The sequence below is a fragment of the Agelaius phoeniceus genome, chromosome 18 (assembly GCF_051311805.1).
Source record: "Agelaius phoeniceus isolate bAgePho1 chromosome 18, bAgePho1.hap1, whole genome shotgun sequence".
Lineage (NCBI taxonomy): Eukaryota > Metazoa > Chordata > Aves > Passeriformes > Icteridae > Agelaius > Agelaius phoeniceus.
In genome coordinates this window covers 12,017,703-12,032,187 of record NC_135282.1, presented here as the reverse complement: position 1 = coordinate 12,032,187, position 14,485 = coordinate 12,017,703, and the positions used below count along the sequence as shown (strand labels likewise).

Genomic DNA, 14,485 nt, shown 5'->3' with positions numbered 1-14,485 from the left:
TGAAAGCAGTCCTGTTGTGAGCAATTTGTTAACATAACAATCTATTCCTGGGTGAAAAAAATAACTTACACCTGCATAAACTGGTTTTGCACAGTTAGATAGAAAAATGAAAACTGTCTTTCACAAACAACTCTCCCTGCATGCAGACATCATCAATATTGACCAATCAATAGAGAATAACAACTTGTTACTAACCAATAAAGTAATTAGCAAGAAAACTACTAACCAATTGGAGTCCCACATGAAGTCTGTAAAAATGTATAAAAAGGACTTATGTGAATAAAGAATGGCCTTTTTCCACCATGAAGAAAATGGAGTCCCATGTGATTTATTCCCATACAAAGTGATGTGTTGAACTATTATCTCAGGCTTCTCTTTCTCTATATAAAAAGGAACTTTTTCCACAGTAGCCAAAGAAAGCATCAGGAAAGACCTAGCCTGCAAGTGGGGGTGACAACCTTTGCATGCAAGTTGGTGTGAAGAGGTTTGATGCCCATTCAAGCAATGACATTGCCCTGATTAGAAACTGGCTTGTGCGTGCTTGGCAGCCATGGTTTGAATATGAAATATTCCAGGCACAGAGGTGCAGCATCACTCTCCTGTTGCTGGCCAGAATAACCCCAGGAACAGGGAGCAGTGGCAGTGGGAGGGGTTGAGGTGCATCTGTTGCAGTCCTGGATTCTTACACCTCCTATCAGAGAGTTCTAAGAAAAGGTGAATTAACTATGGAAGCAAGAATCCCTTCAATCCCCAAATGTTCATCTAGTCTCAGCCAAGTCACTGAACAAAATATCCATTTAGGTGAGATAACAAGTAGGAAAGGAGGAGGAGAAAGGACAAATAGATGGAATTGTTCACAAAATGCTTTTGCACATTGCACTATGCTCCCACAACTATGACAGTGCAGATTAAGATGGCAAAAGCTGAAGGCTGGAGCAGTGAAGTGTGTAACTGGATTCTGGGAGGCATCTGTGAGCTTTGCCTCTCCTCAGCATTCTCACTGCCCTGTGCTTCAGCAGCTGTGCTTTCCTATTGCTCCTTGGTCTCAGAGGGGGCAGCTGGGTGGCATTGCTCAGACTGTTGGAGCTCCCAAGGAAAATAAGCACATTTGGAGGCATGTCTGGATAGCTCTACCTGTTTGTTTGCTGCTTTGATTTCCTGCAAGAAAATGAGCTGCAACCTTTTTCTCCTGGCTTTTGTCCTGGGCATGACTGGAACCTTCCACTATGGATTGCAGGTCTCCATTATCAATTCTCCTGCTGAGGTAAGCATGGAGAGCTCAAAGAGTGAGCTACCAGTATTCCACTGTTCTCAGGCATTCATGCCTCTATTTGCCATGGCTTTTTACTTGTGCCTTCAAAATGAGACTTATCATGGTTTCTTAGTTCTAAGAGTAGCTGCTACTGCTCTTGTGTTTCGTGAGGTTTGAACTTCTGTCTGATCTGACAGAACTGGGAAGGGGAAGGGTGAATAATACCCATAAAGTCAGCTATTTCCCCCTTTCTGAGTGGAATTGCTCCCAGGGCATTCTCCTCTCTCCATCACTCAGGGAGTCCCTTGTACCATGTGCTTGGCCACCCACAGTATTTCCAAGTGGCTGTAAGGTGAAATAGGGCAGGGAAGGAGTGTAGCTCTAGAGCTGAGGTCAGCACTCCTACCTGCAGCTGGAAAAGGAAAACTGGGGATGGTGTTTGTCATCCTGGATGGCACCAAGGACAGTGAGCTCATACTATCACCACAGATGAGTGGAAAAGATCAGGGAGAGAAAAAATCTGGGTTTAGCACAGAAACAGAAGACCAGCCTACTATTCCCTTACTGGAACTCACAACTTATATTTAATACTGATATATTTATTCATTGGATCTCATTGCTAAAATATCAGCTCCAGGGATGGTAATGGCAAAATTCCTGTTGGGGCTAAGATTTCAACCAAGGTTATTGATAGAAATGTATCAAAAAGACCAATAAGCAGGTAAGAGAATTAAAAAAGCAGTGCAATTATGCAAAAACATGTTGACTGAGCCCATTGTTTGGTTTTTTTTCTTTTAAAGTACATCCAAAGTTTCATCCATGAGACCTGGCTGAAGAGATATGGCTCCTCTCCCAGTGCAGAGATGGTCACTTTGATGTGGTCCCTCATTGTGTCCATCTACAGCATTGGGGGTCTCCTGGGCTCCTCCTGTGCTGGCTACTTGTGTGTTCGGTTTGGAAGGTAGGCAGAGTTACACCAGCCCTTCTGTTCACAGCCACTACTGCAGAAAAAGGAACTGGAGAAACACTGCTAGAATGTGGCACTGGGAGCAGCCCAGGGTCTCCTGTTAAAGGCCAGTATAGTGAAGGAACAGCATGGAAAGTCTGCCAGTGATCACAAGGAAAATCACACCCTCTCCCTTATAAAGTCCAAAGCAAATCCAGTCCAGGGAAGTCATACAAGAAGTTTTAAAGAGAATTTCAGAGATAACCACTCACAAAGCTTGTTCTCCATAAGATATTGACTCCTCTAGAGGCATCAAAACCTTCAACTAACTGATCAGTCTGCGACAAGTTTCCCTGTCACAGACATCTTTTATGAAAAATCCTTTCCTTGGGATTTTTCCTCCTGAGAAGCTGAGAGGCCTCAGGAACAAAATATAAACATTGATTATCTGCTGCTGTGGAATGCAACAGGTGCATCTGGGATTGGTCTCATGCAGTTGTTTCTAATTAATGGCCAATCACAGCCCAGCTGGCTCGGGCTCTCTGTCTGACACTCGAGCCTTTGTTATCATTCTTTATTTTTCTATTCTTAGCTGGCCTTCTGATGAAATCCTTTCTTCTATTCTTTTATATAAAACTATAAAACTATTATTTATAGTTTTAATATAATATATATCATAAAATAATAAATCAAGCCTTCTGAAACATGGAGTCAGATCCTCTTCCCTCATCCTCAGACCCCTGTGAACAGGGTCACATTTCCCCATTGCCATTTCCCATTTAGTTCAGCTGATCTCAGAAGGCAGCACTGAGTCTGTAACCATGGTACAGTTCATGCCACTCCTGTCAGGCTGTGAATGAGGCAAGGGCAGTACTGATGCTCACATTAATTTGAATGAATTCCAGGAAGAAGGCCATGCTGCTGTCCAACATCCCTGCTCTGCTGGGTGCAGCTCTGATGGGACTCAGCCGGCTGTGTGGCTCCTTTGAGATGATCATTGCTGGAAGGTTATTTTCTGGAGTCTGTGGAGGTAAATTGCCATTCCTACCTTTGGTATTAAAGAGTGGGAAGAGCAGTGACTGAGGGTCACAAGGACTCACCAGCCTAAGTAAACAGATCACAGATTTTTTACTACATTCTGTAGAGAACATGATAGCTGAGCGCAGTTTTAGCTAAATAAGAACCCACAAACATAATTAAATTAGTAATGTGTGACATCTCCATCTCTCTTTCTTGTATCTTTATCTCTAGTCCATACAAAAGGTACTGCCAACTTCTGGAAAAGCCAAAATCTACAATATTTCAGAGAAGCATGCTCACTCAATAGAGAACTGGCCTCTGTGGCTCCTGTTGCTTTTTGCTGTGGCTGATGCTGCCCTCCACATTACAGACAAGGGAATGGTTTTCAAGCAATTCAATTAGAATTTTCAATTCTAATTCCCAGATGCCTCAGAAGGTTACATTCTGCCAGTGCTTTTGATCTCTGAGCAGTTGGATAAAGATAATACCAACCAGAGAAAAAATTTGAGAGGATAAAAATTAATTAATTCACTGAGCAAGTAGAATGTACAGCATTTGCCAACTCGGTGGTTTCAAGCAGAAAATAAGGCACATAGCCACTGAAAAATGTCATCTAAGACTAGAGGGAGTAACCACAGCCCTGCCTGTATCTGGGGCTGTAGGAAACAATATAAGGGAAGGGCAGCCTGCTGAAGGACAGATTTCCCACAGGTCCATACTTATTTAGTGAAATATTTAGCAAAGGCACAAGACCACGATATGGGGCTTCATGTCAGGCAGCCACATCCTCAGCACAGATAGAAATGAATCTGAGAGCCAACCCTACAGGCTGTCCAGAGTGGTCTCCTCCAAAAACCAGACCTGGGAGGGTTTGCCTGGCCCTAACAGTGCCTTGTCCCTGCAGGTTTAACCCAGAATGTCCATATCATGTATGCTGGGGAGTGTGCCCCACGGAAGCTCCGTGGGCTGATTGCCATAACAGCTTCCACCTTCTCTGCTCTTGGAAAATTTGTAGGATTTGCTCTGGGTCTCAGGTAAGAGAGTCTGAAACACACTCAGTTTCTTCTGTTATTAAAATACAAGCATGTATCAATGTACACCTGTGCCCAGGGGCTGCTATTTGGGGCAGTCTGTACCAGTCTGGTAACTCATGGATCTTGGTAATAATGGTAATGGAGCTTATTTGGATCAGAAGCAGAGGGATCAGCCCCTGCAGGTTTTCCTTCAGTGCTTGTGCTGGGATTGTTGGTACCTGTGTGAAAAACGCCAATCACTTGGGTTTAAAATTTTAAAAGTTTAATAGTAATTAAATGGTTATAAAAATAGTAATATAATTAGAGTAATAATAATTTGGACAAATTGAATTAGGACAATATGAGACAATAGAAACAAAGAGTTACAGACAGCCCGGGTACCTTTTCTGGGCAAAATAAGCCTGAAAAAGGACCCAGGTTAACAGAGGATTAACCCTTAAAAGCAACAGCCTGTTGCATATTCATACACCTCATACATGATGCATAAATTCCATTCAAACACAGGATTCTGTCTGGTCAGTGTCAACTTCTTGCTCATAAGCCTGATGGCATCATTCTGCCCAAGGGAGGCAGGAAGAATTTCCTTTCTCCTGATAATGGAGTAATAAATTCTCTTTCTCTGAAAGATTCAGGTGTCCTGGGGCTGCTATCTCAGTGCAAATCCTTTCTTTAGGAAAAAAAGTATCTTACATAGCATAATTTCTATTTTAACATTTTGTTATAACCTAAAACTATATTTAACACACTACTTAAGAGAATTAATACAGCATTACTTTCTAACACAGCACATATAATATTCATTTTAATATTTGCTCAAAGCCAATCATAAAATATGCATTTTTCACACCTGTGAGCCCTCAGGACACAGGACAGGTGGACACAGGAGGACACGGGTGGACAGAGGAGGGCACAGGGGGGACACAGGAGGACACGAGTGGCCTTGCTGTGCCAGCACTGAGCAGCAGGAGCCGGCACTGTGCAGCTCCTGTGCTGCAGGCGAGGCCCCTCTGCACTCCCTGCCGGAGCCTCCTGGCCGGAGCTGCCGGGACATGTGGGAACCCAGCACATCCCTCTGGCTGTCCAGGATGGCCAGGACCCCTGCCAGGGGGCTCAGAAGCCCTGGCACAGAGCCCAAAACACCTGTGGGTTTGATTATGACCCATGGAGCAAATCACCAACCTTAGATGAAGATCAGCAAGCCACAACAGTTTAGGTAGAATAATAGTGAAGTTATCATGGGGTGGAAAAGTAGATTTTAGGGTTTTAGGAGGCAAGATGGAGGGAACTGGGCATGTGCAGCCTTTCTCCTTCTTCTTCTTGGCCTCCATCTTCTGCTGTGATGGTGGCACTTTGGGATTGGTTTAGAGTAGAAGCTCACTGTCTGACACAGGTGATGGGTATTGGAAAGGAATTGTAAACATTGTACAGGTAGTTTTTAGTACAAAGACATAACCCTGCCCTGGGGGCAGGCAGAGTGCCTGGAACTGTCCTGCTGGACGGACCTCGGCAGGGCAGGAGAAAATTTTTTATAGATGAGAAACAATGAACAACCTTGAGCCCGAGAAATGAAGAGCCCTGACTCCTTCTTCAAGTGCTGGGCTAAGAAAAAAGACTTTCAAACTTTTCTTGGGGTCACTCTGACCAGCTAGAGATCCCAACAGGGGCACGGCCAGCAGGGCTGGGGATGAGCCTGGTTCTGCCCCTGCTCACATGGCCAGCATGGTGCCTCAGCCCCTCTCTCCCTGCTGCTTTTGTTCCAGAGAAGTTCTTGGAGTGGAGGCTCTCTGGCCCATTCTGCTGGCAGCCAATGCAGTCCCTGTCCTTTTCCAGCTTCTCACCCTCCCCTTCTTCCCAGACTCTCCCCGCTACCTGCTCATTGACCTAAAGGACAAGGAGGGATGCATCAAAGGTAAGGAAATGGGCCTTAAAGTATCCATTTTGGGAAAAAGGGAAAAATACTGTAAAGCCCCAGGTCAGCCTGGAAGAAAGGTCCAGGTGAGAAAAAGACTCTTGGTGTTTTGGCTCTGAAAGTACCTTCAGCTTAAATGAAAGTCAGCTTCTTCTGTGTTTGTGTCACATTCACATTTTCTGAAAAATCCTTTCGCCCAGGATTTTTCTCCTGGGAAGCTGAGAAGCCTCAGAGAAAAAAGAAAACAATAATTTTCTCATTTGCTTCTCCTGTGTTGTGCTCATGTGGAATGTGTTTGGAGATTGTTTACCCACAGGTGATTGTTCCATTGGATTCTGCTGGGAGTTGTTTTCACTCTTTGGCCAATCAGGGCCAAGCTGTGTCAGGACTCTGGAAAGAGTCAGGAGTTTTCATTATTGTCTTTTTAGCATTCAGTAAGTATCCTTTCTGTATTCTTTAGTATAATATAGTATCATAAAATAATGAATTAGCCTTCTGAGAACATGGAGTCAATTCATCATTCCTGCCTTCATCTGGGGAGAACACAAATACAACATGTTTGGACATTAGTGTTCTCTTGGCACCAGTATTTCCCTACCCTCTGCCAGGGTTCTCCAAGGGAGGTGATCACACAGAGCTTGTATTTCCAGCCATGCAGATTCTGCCCTGAGCAGTCAGAGTGCAGACACAGTTCCTTCTCTGTGTGACAGAGGCTCTGCACTGTCATGCTGTACCTGTAAGCATTCCAGTTCTTCAGTAACCCTAACAGCAGCTACTGACAGCAACCGAGCAGCAGCCACTGTGGGTATTTGTGGCATCCACATTCTCTGAAAAATCCCTTCACCCAGGATTTTTCTCCTGGGAAGCTGAGAAGCCTTAGAGAAAAAAAAGAAAACAATAATTATCTCATTTACTTCTCCTGTGTTGTGCTGGTGTAGAATGTGTTTGGAGATTGTTTACCCACAGGTGATTGTTCCATTGGATTCTGCTGTGAGTTGTTTTGTCCCATTGGTGAATTACGGCCAAGCTGTGTTGAGACTCTGGAAAGAGTCATGAGTTTTCATTATTATCTTTTTAGTATTCAGTATTTTTTCTGTATTCTTTAGTATAGTATGGTATAGTATTCTTTAATATAATATTATAAAGTAACAAATGAGCCTTCTGAGAACATGGAGTCAGATGCATCATTCCTGCCTTCGTCAGGGCATTCCCTGCAAATACAATAGGTACTTAACTATCAAAAGATAGAACTCCATAATGTAAACTCATTTTTCAGATTTTTGAGTCATTTTATCTTGTCTGTGTTTTGGAGTGTGCACTAGAACTGCACCTTTAGCAGGAAGGTGTTCAGGGAAGGATTGGTAAGAACGTAAGTGTGACTTACATTGAAAGACTGTCAGCAGCTATTGGCCAAAGGTGAGTATCAGAAATTAAAGCAACCCTGACAAAGGGAGAAATGATGAGGAGGACTCTATGGATATTAGAAGGTTAATTAATTACTCTATTATACTATATTAAAAATAATACTATATTTGTATTACTTGTAATAATACTATTATAAATAATACTATATTAGAAATATATACTATTTATTATTCTATATTATATTACATCTAAACTGAAACTCCACAAGTACTACATAAACTGCACAGAATATTGTGACTGTCAGTTGACAGTCTCGACACACACATGGATTTAATTGGTTAATGAATTATAACACTTACACTAGAATCTAATGACCAATTCTCTTTAGGTAAACAATCTTCTGCAATGCATTCTACTTGTTCTAAAACACAGGAGCAGTAAATGAGATAAGAATTGTTTTTCTCTGAAGTTCAGAGAATATGAATTCTAGAAAATCTTTGGGAAGCTGTGCTTTGCTTTTCTCTGTGAAGAGAAATGTGGCCACAGGTGAGGTCATGTCAAGATTTATGTGTAAATCTGGACCTGTGTCATATCTGAGCCCAGCTCTCTAGGAAGTTCACGCAAGAAAAGAGCATGAAGTTCTAATAAGATACTCTGCAAAGCAGGAAATCACCTTCTGGACTCATGTCTGTGCTGGTGAGCTTGGTCACCTCTCCTCCTCTCCTTGCAGCTGTGAAGCAGCTCTGGGGGGACGGGGACCACCTGGCTGAGATCAATGACATGGTGTCAGAGCAGAGAGCCATCGGTGGCGAGAAGGCCAAGAGCGTTTGGGACCTGCTGCGGGACAGAGCCGTGCGCTGGCAGCTGATCACCCTGCTCCTCGTGGTGTCCTGCATCCAGCTCCTCGGGGCCAACGTGGTACGTGCAGGGCTTTGCTCTGCCCCTGCAGGGCCGGCAGGCTCCTCAGCTAAAGGAACCTCTGCGAGGGGCTGGCAGGGACTGCAGGGCTTTGCTCTGCCCCTGCACGGCCGGCAGGCTCCTCAGCTAAAGGAGCCGCTGGGAGGGACTGCAGGGCTTTGCTCTGCCCCTGCACGGCCGGCAGGCTCCTCAGCTAAAGGAACCTCTGCGAGGGGCTGGCAGGGACTGCAGGGCTTTGCTCTGCCCCTGCACGGCTGCCAGGCTCCTCAGCTAAAGGAGCCTCTGCGAGGGGCTGGGAGGGACTGCAGGGCTTTGCTCTGCCCCTGCACGGCTGCCAGGCTCCTCAGCTAAAGGAGCCTGTGCAAGGGCTGGGAGGGACTGCAGGGCTTTGCTCTGCCCCTGCACGGCTGCCAGGCTCCTCAGCTAAAGGAGCCTCTGCGAGGGGCTGGGAGGGACTGCAGCAGTGCCCTAAGGAGGGAGCTCTTGGTATTGTTTGTTACAATCTTTCCTCCTGGAAGTTTGGATAAGTCCAGACCTAAGCTTTAGCAAGTGTCTTCTGAAGGCATTTCTGTGAATTGCCCTGTTAGGATAAGATGATTTTCTGTTTTGTTAAGATCTGGTTAGTTATTTTCTGTCCAAAAAGACAGACACTAGTATAAACATGGCCACATGTGTACAGCTTTCACAAATTTCTACTATTTTCAGGTTTACTCTTATGCATACAGTATCTTTACAAAGGCTGGAATCCCCCCTGATCAAACCCATTATGTCTCCCTGGGGATTGGGACCACTGAGATCCTCTCCACAGTTCTGTGTGTAAGTGGCTTTTCGGCTGAATTTTGTTCTCCTGTAGTACAGTGCTCATTCTGATCTTTAGAAATACTATAAATGGAGCTTCAGGAATCAAATTTTTGCAACAAATCAAACATGGAACCAATCAGATAAAATCCTCTCCCCACACCTTGCAAACATGGGCATTTCTATTGAGCTTCTGGAAAGAGCTGAGAGTCTTTCTGTCAAAATCACATTCTGGGTCAGACTTGGGGGTCCCAGTTCCCCCCTGGAGGAAGGGCAGATGTCATGTGCCAGCAGGCCCCAGGGCTGTAGGAATCCCAGCAGTGTAAGCATTCCCCCTCTGCTGTCCTGCCTGGCTCTCCTTTGCCAGCTCTGAGCCCTGTGCCCACACAGTGCTCCCTGCAGCCCTGCCCCTCCCAGCTCCTGGAGCTGCTCAGGCTCCCCAGTGAGGGCAGAGGTGGAGCAGCTCTCAGGCTGTCCCTGGAGCTGGCAGATCTCCTCCTGCTTGCAGGGCTTCCTCATCGAGCGTGCAGGGAGGAAGACGCTGCTGTGGAAGAACTACGCCGTGATGGCCTTGGCTCTAGGGCTGCTCACAGTCACACTCTCACTGCAGGTAACACCCCTCTGATGTGTGCCCATGTTTTGTTGTATGACAGATCTCAGGACTGTTTCCCTCCCCACAAATCACTTTTTAGTGAGTATTTTTGGGGCTAACCATCATGTTCATAGAGGTCTGTTCCCAGCCATGTACATCTGGGTTGAAGACAGTAGCTTTACACAACCAAGATCACTGCCAAGGCTATCTCATGACATTTCTGAAAGTAAAGGAGACAGATCTATGTTAAACATTGACATACTTAGTAGTGATGAGCATTTGTAATGGAGCTAGATAAATGAAATTTTATTTTCTAATTTTATTTGCTTTTCATTTCCTACCGCAGGACTCCTTTTTCTGGGTACCATACTGCTCTGTTGCACTTGTCTTTATTTTCATCATGAGCTTTGGCATTGGGCCAGGTTGGTATTTTCTACTGGAATGGTTTCATTTATTCACTCATCCCTTCCTCACTGCAGCCTTCAGGAGAGATCCCAGGCACAGCTGTTCCACCATGGGCATGAATCCCTACTTCTGACTCAGTGCAGGTGTTGGTATTTCCCTCTGTACTGTGGTAGGAGGTAAAATTCATTTCCTATTGCATTCCTCCATGCCTTTTCACTGAAGAAAACTTCCAAGTGCCACTTCAGACACTTCAGGCCACTTAAAGCCATGAACTTATGTGGCAAAATGAAGTGTGAGGTAAGAAAGCATCTTGCAAAATTTCTAAGCTTCCTTCCTTCCTCAATCTTTTTTTCAGGTGGAGTCGTATGCCCCTTGATCACAGAAATATTTATTCAGTCATACAGACCAGCTGCTTATGTTTTTAATGGTGTTGTAAACTGGATCCAACTCTTCATCCTTGGGCTTGTGTTCCCTTTCCTTGTGGTAAGCAAAGCAGGGAGTTTGTTTCAGTTCAGAGGAAGTTAGGCCCCTCTTGAACCCAGAGCATGCTCCTCTTATCAACACCTCATGCAACAGAGCCCAAATTAATTGCAGCTCTGATGGCCTCTTCCATTTTAACCAGGTATTTACTGGAAGTGTAGCAAACCCACAAAATGCTTCTAACTCTGCACAAGTCAGAGTGACACAGGCAGCACAGATGCAGTGACAGAGGCACTGCCACTGTCAGATGTCATTGGAAGCAGGATTTATATCAATTAAGTCTCTGACCAATTTCTTTTAGTAAATACAAACCCAGAAACTGTATATCATAAGATATGATGATATACAGTTATATCATATATATGATATATATATATATATATATATATATATATATATATATCATAAGAGAAAGAAATCAAGAGAAATGTTTCTGAATGCAATTTTCTTTTTGTTTTCCTGTAGAAAGGTCTTGGTAATTTCTGTTTCATCATTTTCCTGACATACTGTCTGTCCATGGCTATCTTTGTACTCCTGGTGCTGCCAGAGACCAAAGGAAAGACCATGCTGCAGGTCAAGGAGGAGTTCAACCGCCTGAACTACCGTGGAAAGAAGGGGCAGGCAGCCCTAGAGCAGAGGAACTGCTCAGTGGTGACTGTCACTAGGCTTTAAGAACAACCCCTCCACTTCAGTTTTGCTCTTTTATTACTTTAGTGCCCAAAAGTCTCACTAAGCAAGAGAGAATCTATAGATCCACCAAAAAGTCACCTTCAGTACAAGGTGCAGCATGAACTTGGTGGTTCTCTCCAGCTCCTGAACTATGAGCTGAATTAATTCCTCTGCAGAAAAAAATTAAACACAGTTTGTAGAGAGAATAAGATCATTGTCAGTCCCTCCAAGCTTGCAGTTATAAGCTGAAAACACAGGATCTGCTATTTTTTTGGCAAAACCAGGACTCCACAACTGGCAGAAGTGACTCTGGAAGGTCCAGAGGTACAGCAAACTTGCAAAGAAGACAGAACTTGACACTGAAATTATCTGCTCCTATTAACAGGCCAGTGCTGATGAGCTTGCCCTGAGAAGAAGCTTCAGTTCACAGGAAAAGAAGTGTTTAGCTCTCTAATGCAGTGAAAGAAGAGTGCCTTGCCCATCAGCAGGCAGAATCAATATGCAATGTTCCCCCATGTTTACAGTCTTGGAGATTCTTCTATTGGGAAAAACAGGGCTATGTCAGCACTGAAAGAAAGCAATGAGCAAAGAGAGCAGGAAATCATGAGGGGGCAAATCCAGAGTTGCAAATCCAGCAGAGAGAGCAGCAGGAAATCATGAGGGGGCAAATCCAGAGTGCAGATTCTCCTTCTACATTGGCAATGACTGGAGAACACTGAATTTCAGTGGGATTGAGCCCTGAGAGTGACTGGTACTGATGAGACAGAGAAGAGGGAATTTAATCCATGTGTGTGACTGCTTGTTTTCTTTCCAGGTCTCTAATACTTCACATTTTCATGATAAAACTGGGTAAAAATCTGTGTTCATTGTTATATGACATGACAGTTTTTTGTCTTCTTCATACTTTACAGTTTTCTGATAAGGAAATAAAAAGCAGTGACTAGGGAAACACATCCTTCTGATTGTGCCTGGATTGATTTTCATTGAATGAAGAGTCAGGGACAGAGGAGCCCCCATCTTCTGGGGCAGTGTTTTTGGGCTCAAGGAATGCTTTGTGTGTCTGTCTTGTTCTGGGGATGAGATCTTCAATACCAACTGATGCAGAAGCTGCACAATAAATTTTGCAAAAGGATCTGAATATTGAGCAGCAGTTTCTTTCACAGCCCTAAGGCTCTCCTGCTATTTTATCTTCACATCATCCTCCAGCAGTATTTGTAGCAGTGCCAAAAGCCAATGCCAGGAGCAGGGAACTTTCCTAACACAGCTATCCCTCCCAGGACAATCATCACACCACCAAAAAAACTAGATAAAGTTTATTGTTTCAAGGCTTGAGATCATTGATTGCACAGTGCCACTTCAATAACCAGCATACATTCCTTCTTGTGGTCAAAAATGCAGGGAAAAAAAGAAGCACTGGAAGTGTTTTGAAAAGAAAATATTAGGTAATTGATTATTTTAAAGGTCTTTATTTGGTTTGGTCCTTTCTCAAACTTACTGGTTCCCAATGAGGAAATTTTTATTGTCTTACAAGACATTAAAAACTCATTTCCTTATGCATGTTTTTCTACAGCAAGATTGTGTTCAACCTGCCTTACTTCTCCCCTGCTACTAAAGGCTGTCCACAAGAAGGGAAATGTGGTAAATCATTAACACTGCCACAAACTATCATGGATTGGGAATAAAGGTTGAAGAAGCACTTGTGAATCTGCAGTTCCAGGATCCAGGATGGATCCAGGGTCACACAAGTGCAACACAGGGCATCTCTGAAAACAAAATCCCTCCAAGTCCAGGGTATTGGGTGAGCTCTATACTGGGTCTGGAAAAAGCACATTTCATGTTGTGTTCAGATCCTAGGTGGAAGGATGCATCTTGTCCTCTTCTTTAGGAAAAGAAACAAAACCTCTGCCTGCATTTAAGGCTTGTTTGTTACTTCTATCTGCATTTAAGGCTTGCTTTGTACCTCTATCTACATTTGAGGCTTGTTTTTCACCTCTATCTGCATTTAAGGCTTGCTTTTTACCTCTATCTGCATTTGAGGCTTGTTTTTTACCTCTATCTGCATTTAAGGCTTGCTTTTTACCTCTATCTGCATTTAAGGCTTGCTTTGTACCTCTATCTGCATTTAAGGCTTGCTTTTTACCTGTATCTGCATTTAAGGCTTGTTTTTTACCTCTATCTGCATTTAAGACTTGCTTTTTCCATGGTACAGCACTGAACAATGGTGTGAGGTCAGATGAAAATGAGACAGCAGCAGGAGTATTCTAGAGGGACACAGTCAACAGGAGGAAGAGGAGCAGGGCTCTGTAGGGATTGTTTGATCAAGCAGATGTTAAAAACTGGTCACAGACAGTGTTTAGAGATCTCTCCAGGAAGGTCCCGAGCTGCCATGTGTGTCCTTCCTTCCATCCTCAGCTCAAAGAAAAATCTTCCTTTCCCCTCTAGTTCCTCCAGGCTCATCAGCTCCTTGCCCTGGCACACAATGGGTCAAGCTCCAGCTCCTTGGCATTGTGCCCTGGCACACAATGGGTCAATTCCACTGTTACAGAGAGGCTTCTGAGTGATTCTGGAAAAACTCTGAGCTTCAGGGTTGATAAAAGTGAAATGTAAAAAAAAAAGGTTTGAGAGGACAGACTTGAGTCATCTCTGGAAAATGGTGAACACTGTCCCTGAGGAGGCAAAGAACTGGGTGTGAGCAAGGACACAAAATGCCAATATTCCAATACTTCATTTCCTGCATCTGGGAAATTGTTCAAGCAATTCTAGCAGGCAAGAAGAGGCATTATGGCTGAGCTGCAATTCTAAAAGCCTGTTATAAACTGGAGGGGAGGAAAACCTGCCCTGCCCAAGCTGCTTTTCAGAGAGGTGAAGAGGGAAGAGAAGCTGGTGGCACTGACTCCTCACACAACAGGAGCACTCAGGGGTTGTAGCAGTGTGAGTAAGGGCCAGTGCTCCCAATCCAAGCAGGATAAACATTTACCAATGTTGTAATCAGCTTGTCATATCTGGGTCTTAGAATAATTAAACCAGCAAGAAGAGGCTCTGGCCAGTGTCAGGGGAGGACACAATTTGCTAAAAGCCACACAGTTAGAATTTAACT

The 14,485-nt window shown here is 44.1% G+C and overlaps 1 protein-coding gene across 1 annotated transcript; it reads left to right on the top strand.

Annotated features, from left to right (window-relative positions):
• The first annotated feature begins 456 nt into the window (after positions 1-456).
• On the top strand, positions 457-11,391 carry LOC129128326 (solute carrier family 2, facilitated glucose transporter member 11-like). Its single transcript, XM_054645560.2, has 12 exons — positions 457-474; positions 1,166-1,264; positions 2,053-2,213; positions 3,104-3,228; positions 4,123-4,252; positions 6,013-6,161; positions 8,257-8,444; positions 9,150-9,260; positions 9,751-9,852; positions 10,181-10,256; positions 10,595-10,722; positions 11,185-11,391. Exons 2-12 carry the CDS (start codon positions 1,169-1,171, stop codon positions 11,389-11,391), a joined length of 1,473 nt encoding a protein of 490 aa, XP_054501535.1. The 5' UTR covers positions 457-474; positions 1,166-1,168.
• Positions 11,392-14,485: the final 3,094 nt, after the last annotated feature.

Bases quoted from the DNA above. Each gene is read 5' to 3' on its own strand.
- LOC129128326 (XM_054645560.2), top strand. From the start codon at position 1,169: ATGAGCTGCAACCTTTTTCTCCTGGCTTTTGTCCTGGGCATGACTGGA. The intron at 9,261-9,750 runs GTAAGTGGCTTT...TCCTGCTTGCAG, and splicing joins TCCTCTCCACAGTTCTGTGT to GGCTTCCTCATCGAGCGTGC. The intron at 9,853-10,180 runs GTAACACCCCTC...TTCCTACCGCAG, and splicing joins CAGTCACACTCTCACTGCAG to GACTCCTTTTTCTGGGTACC.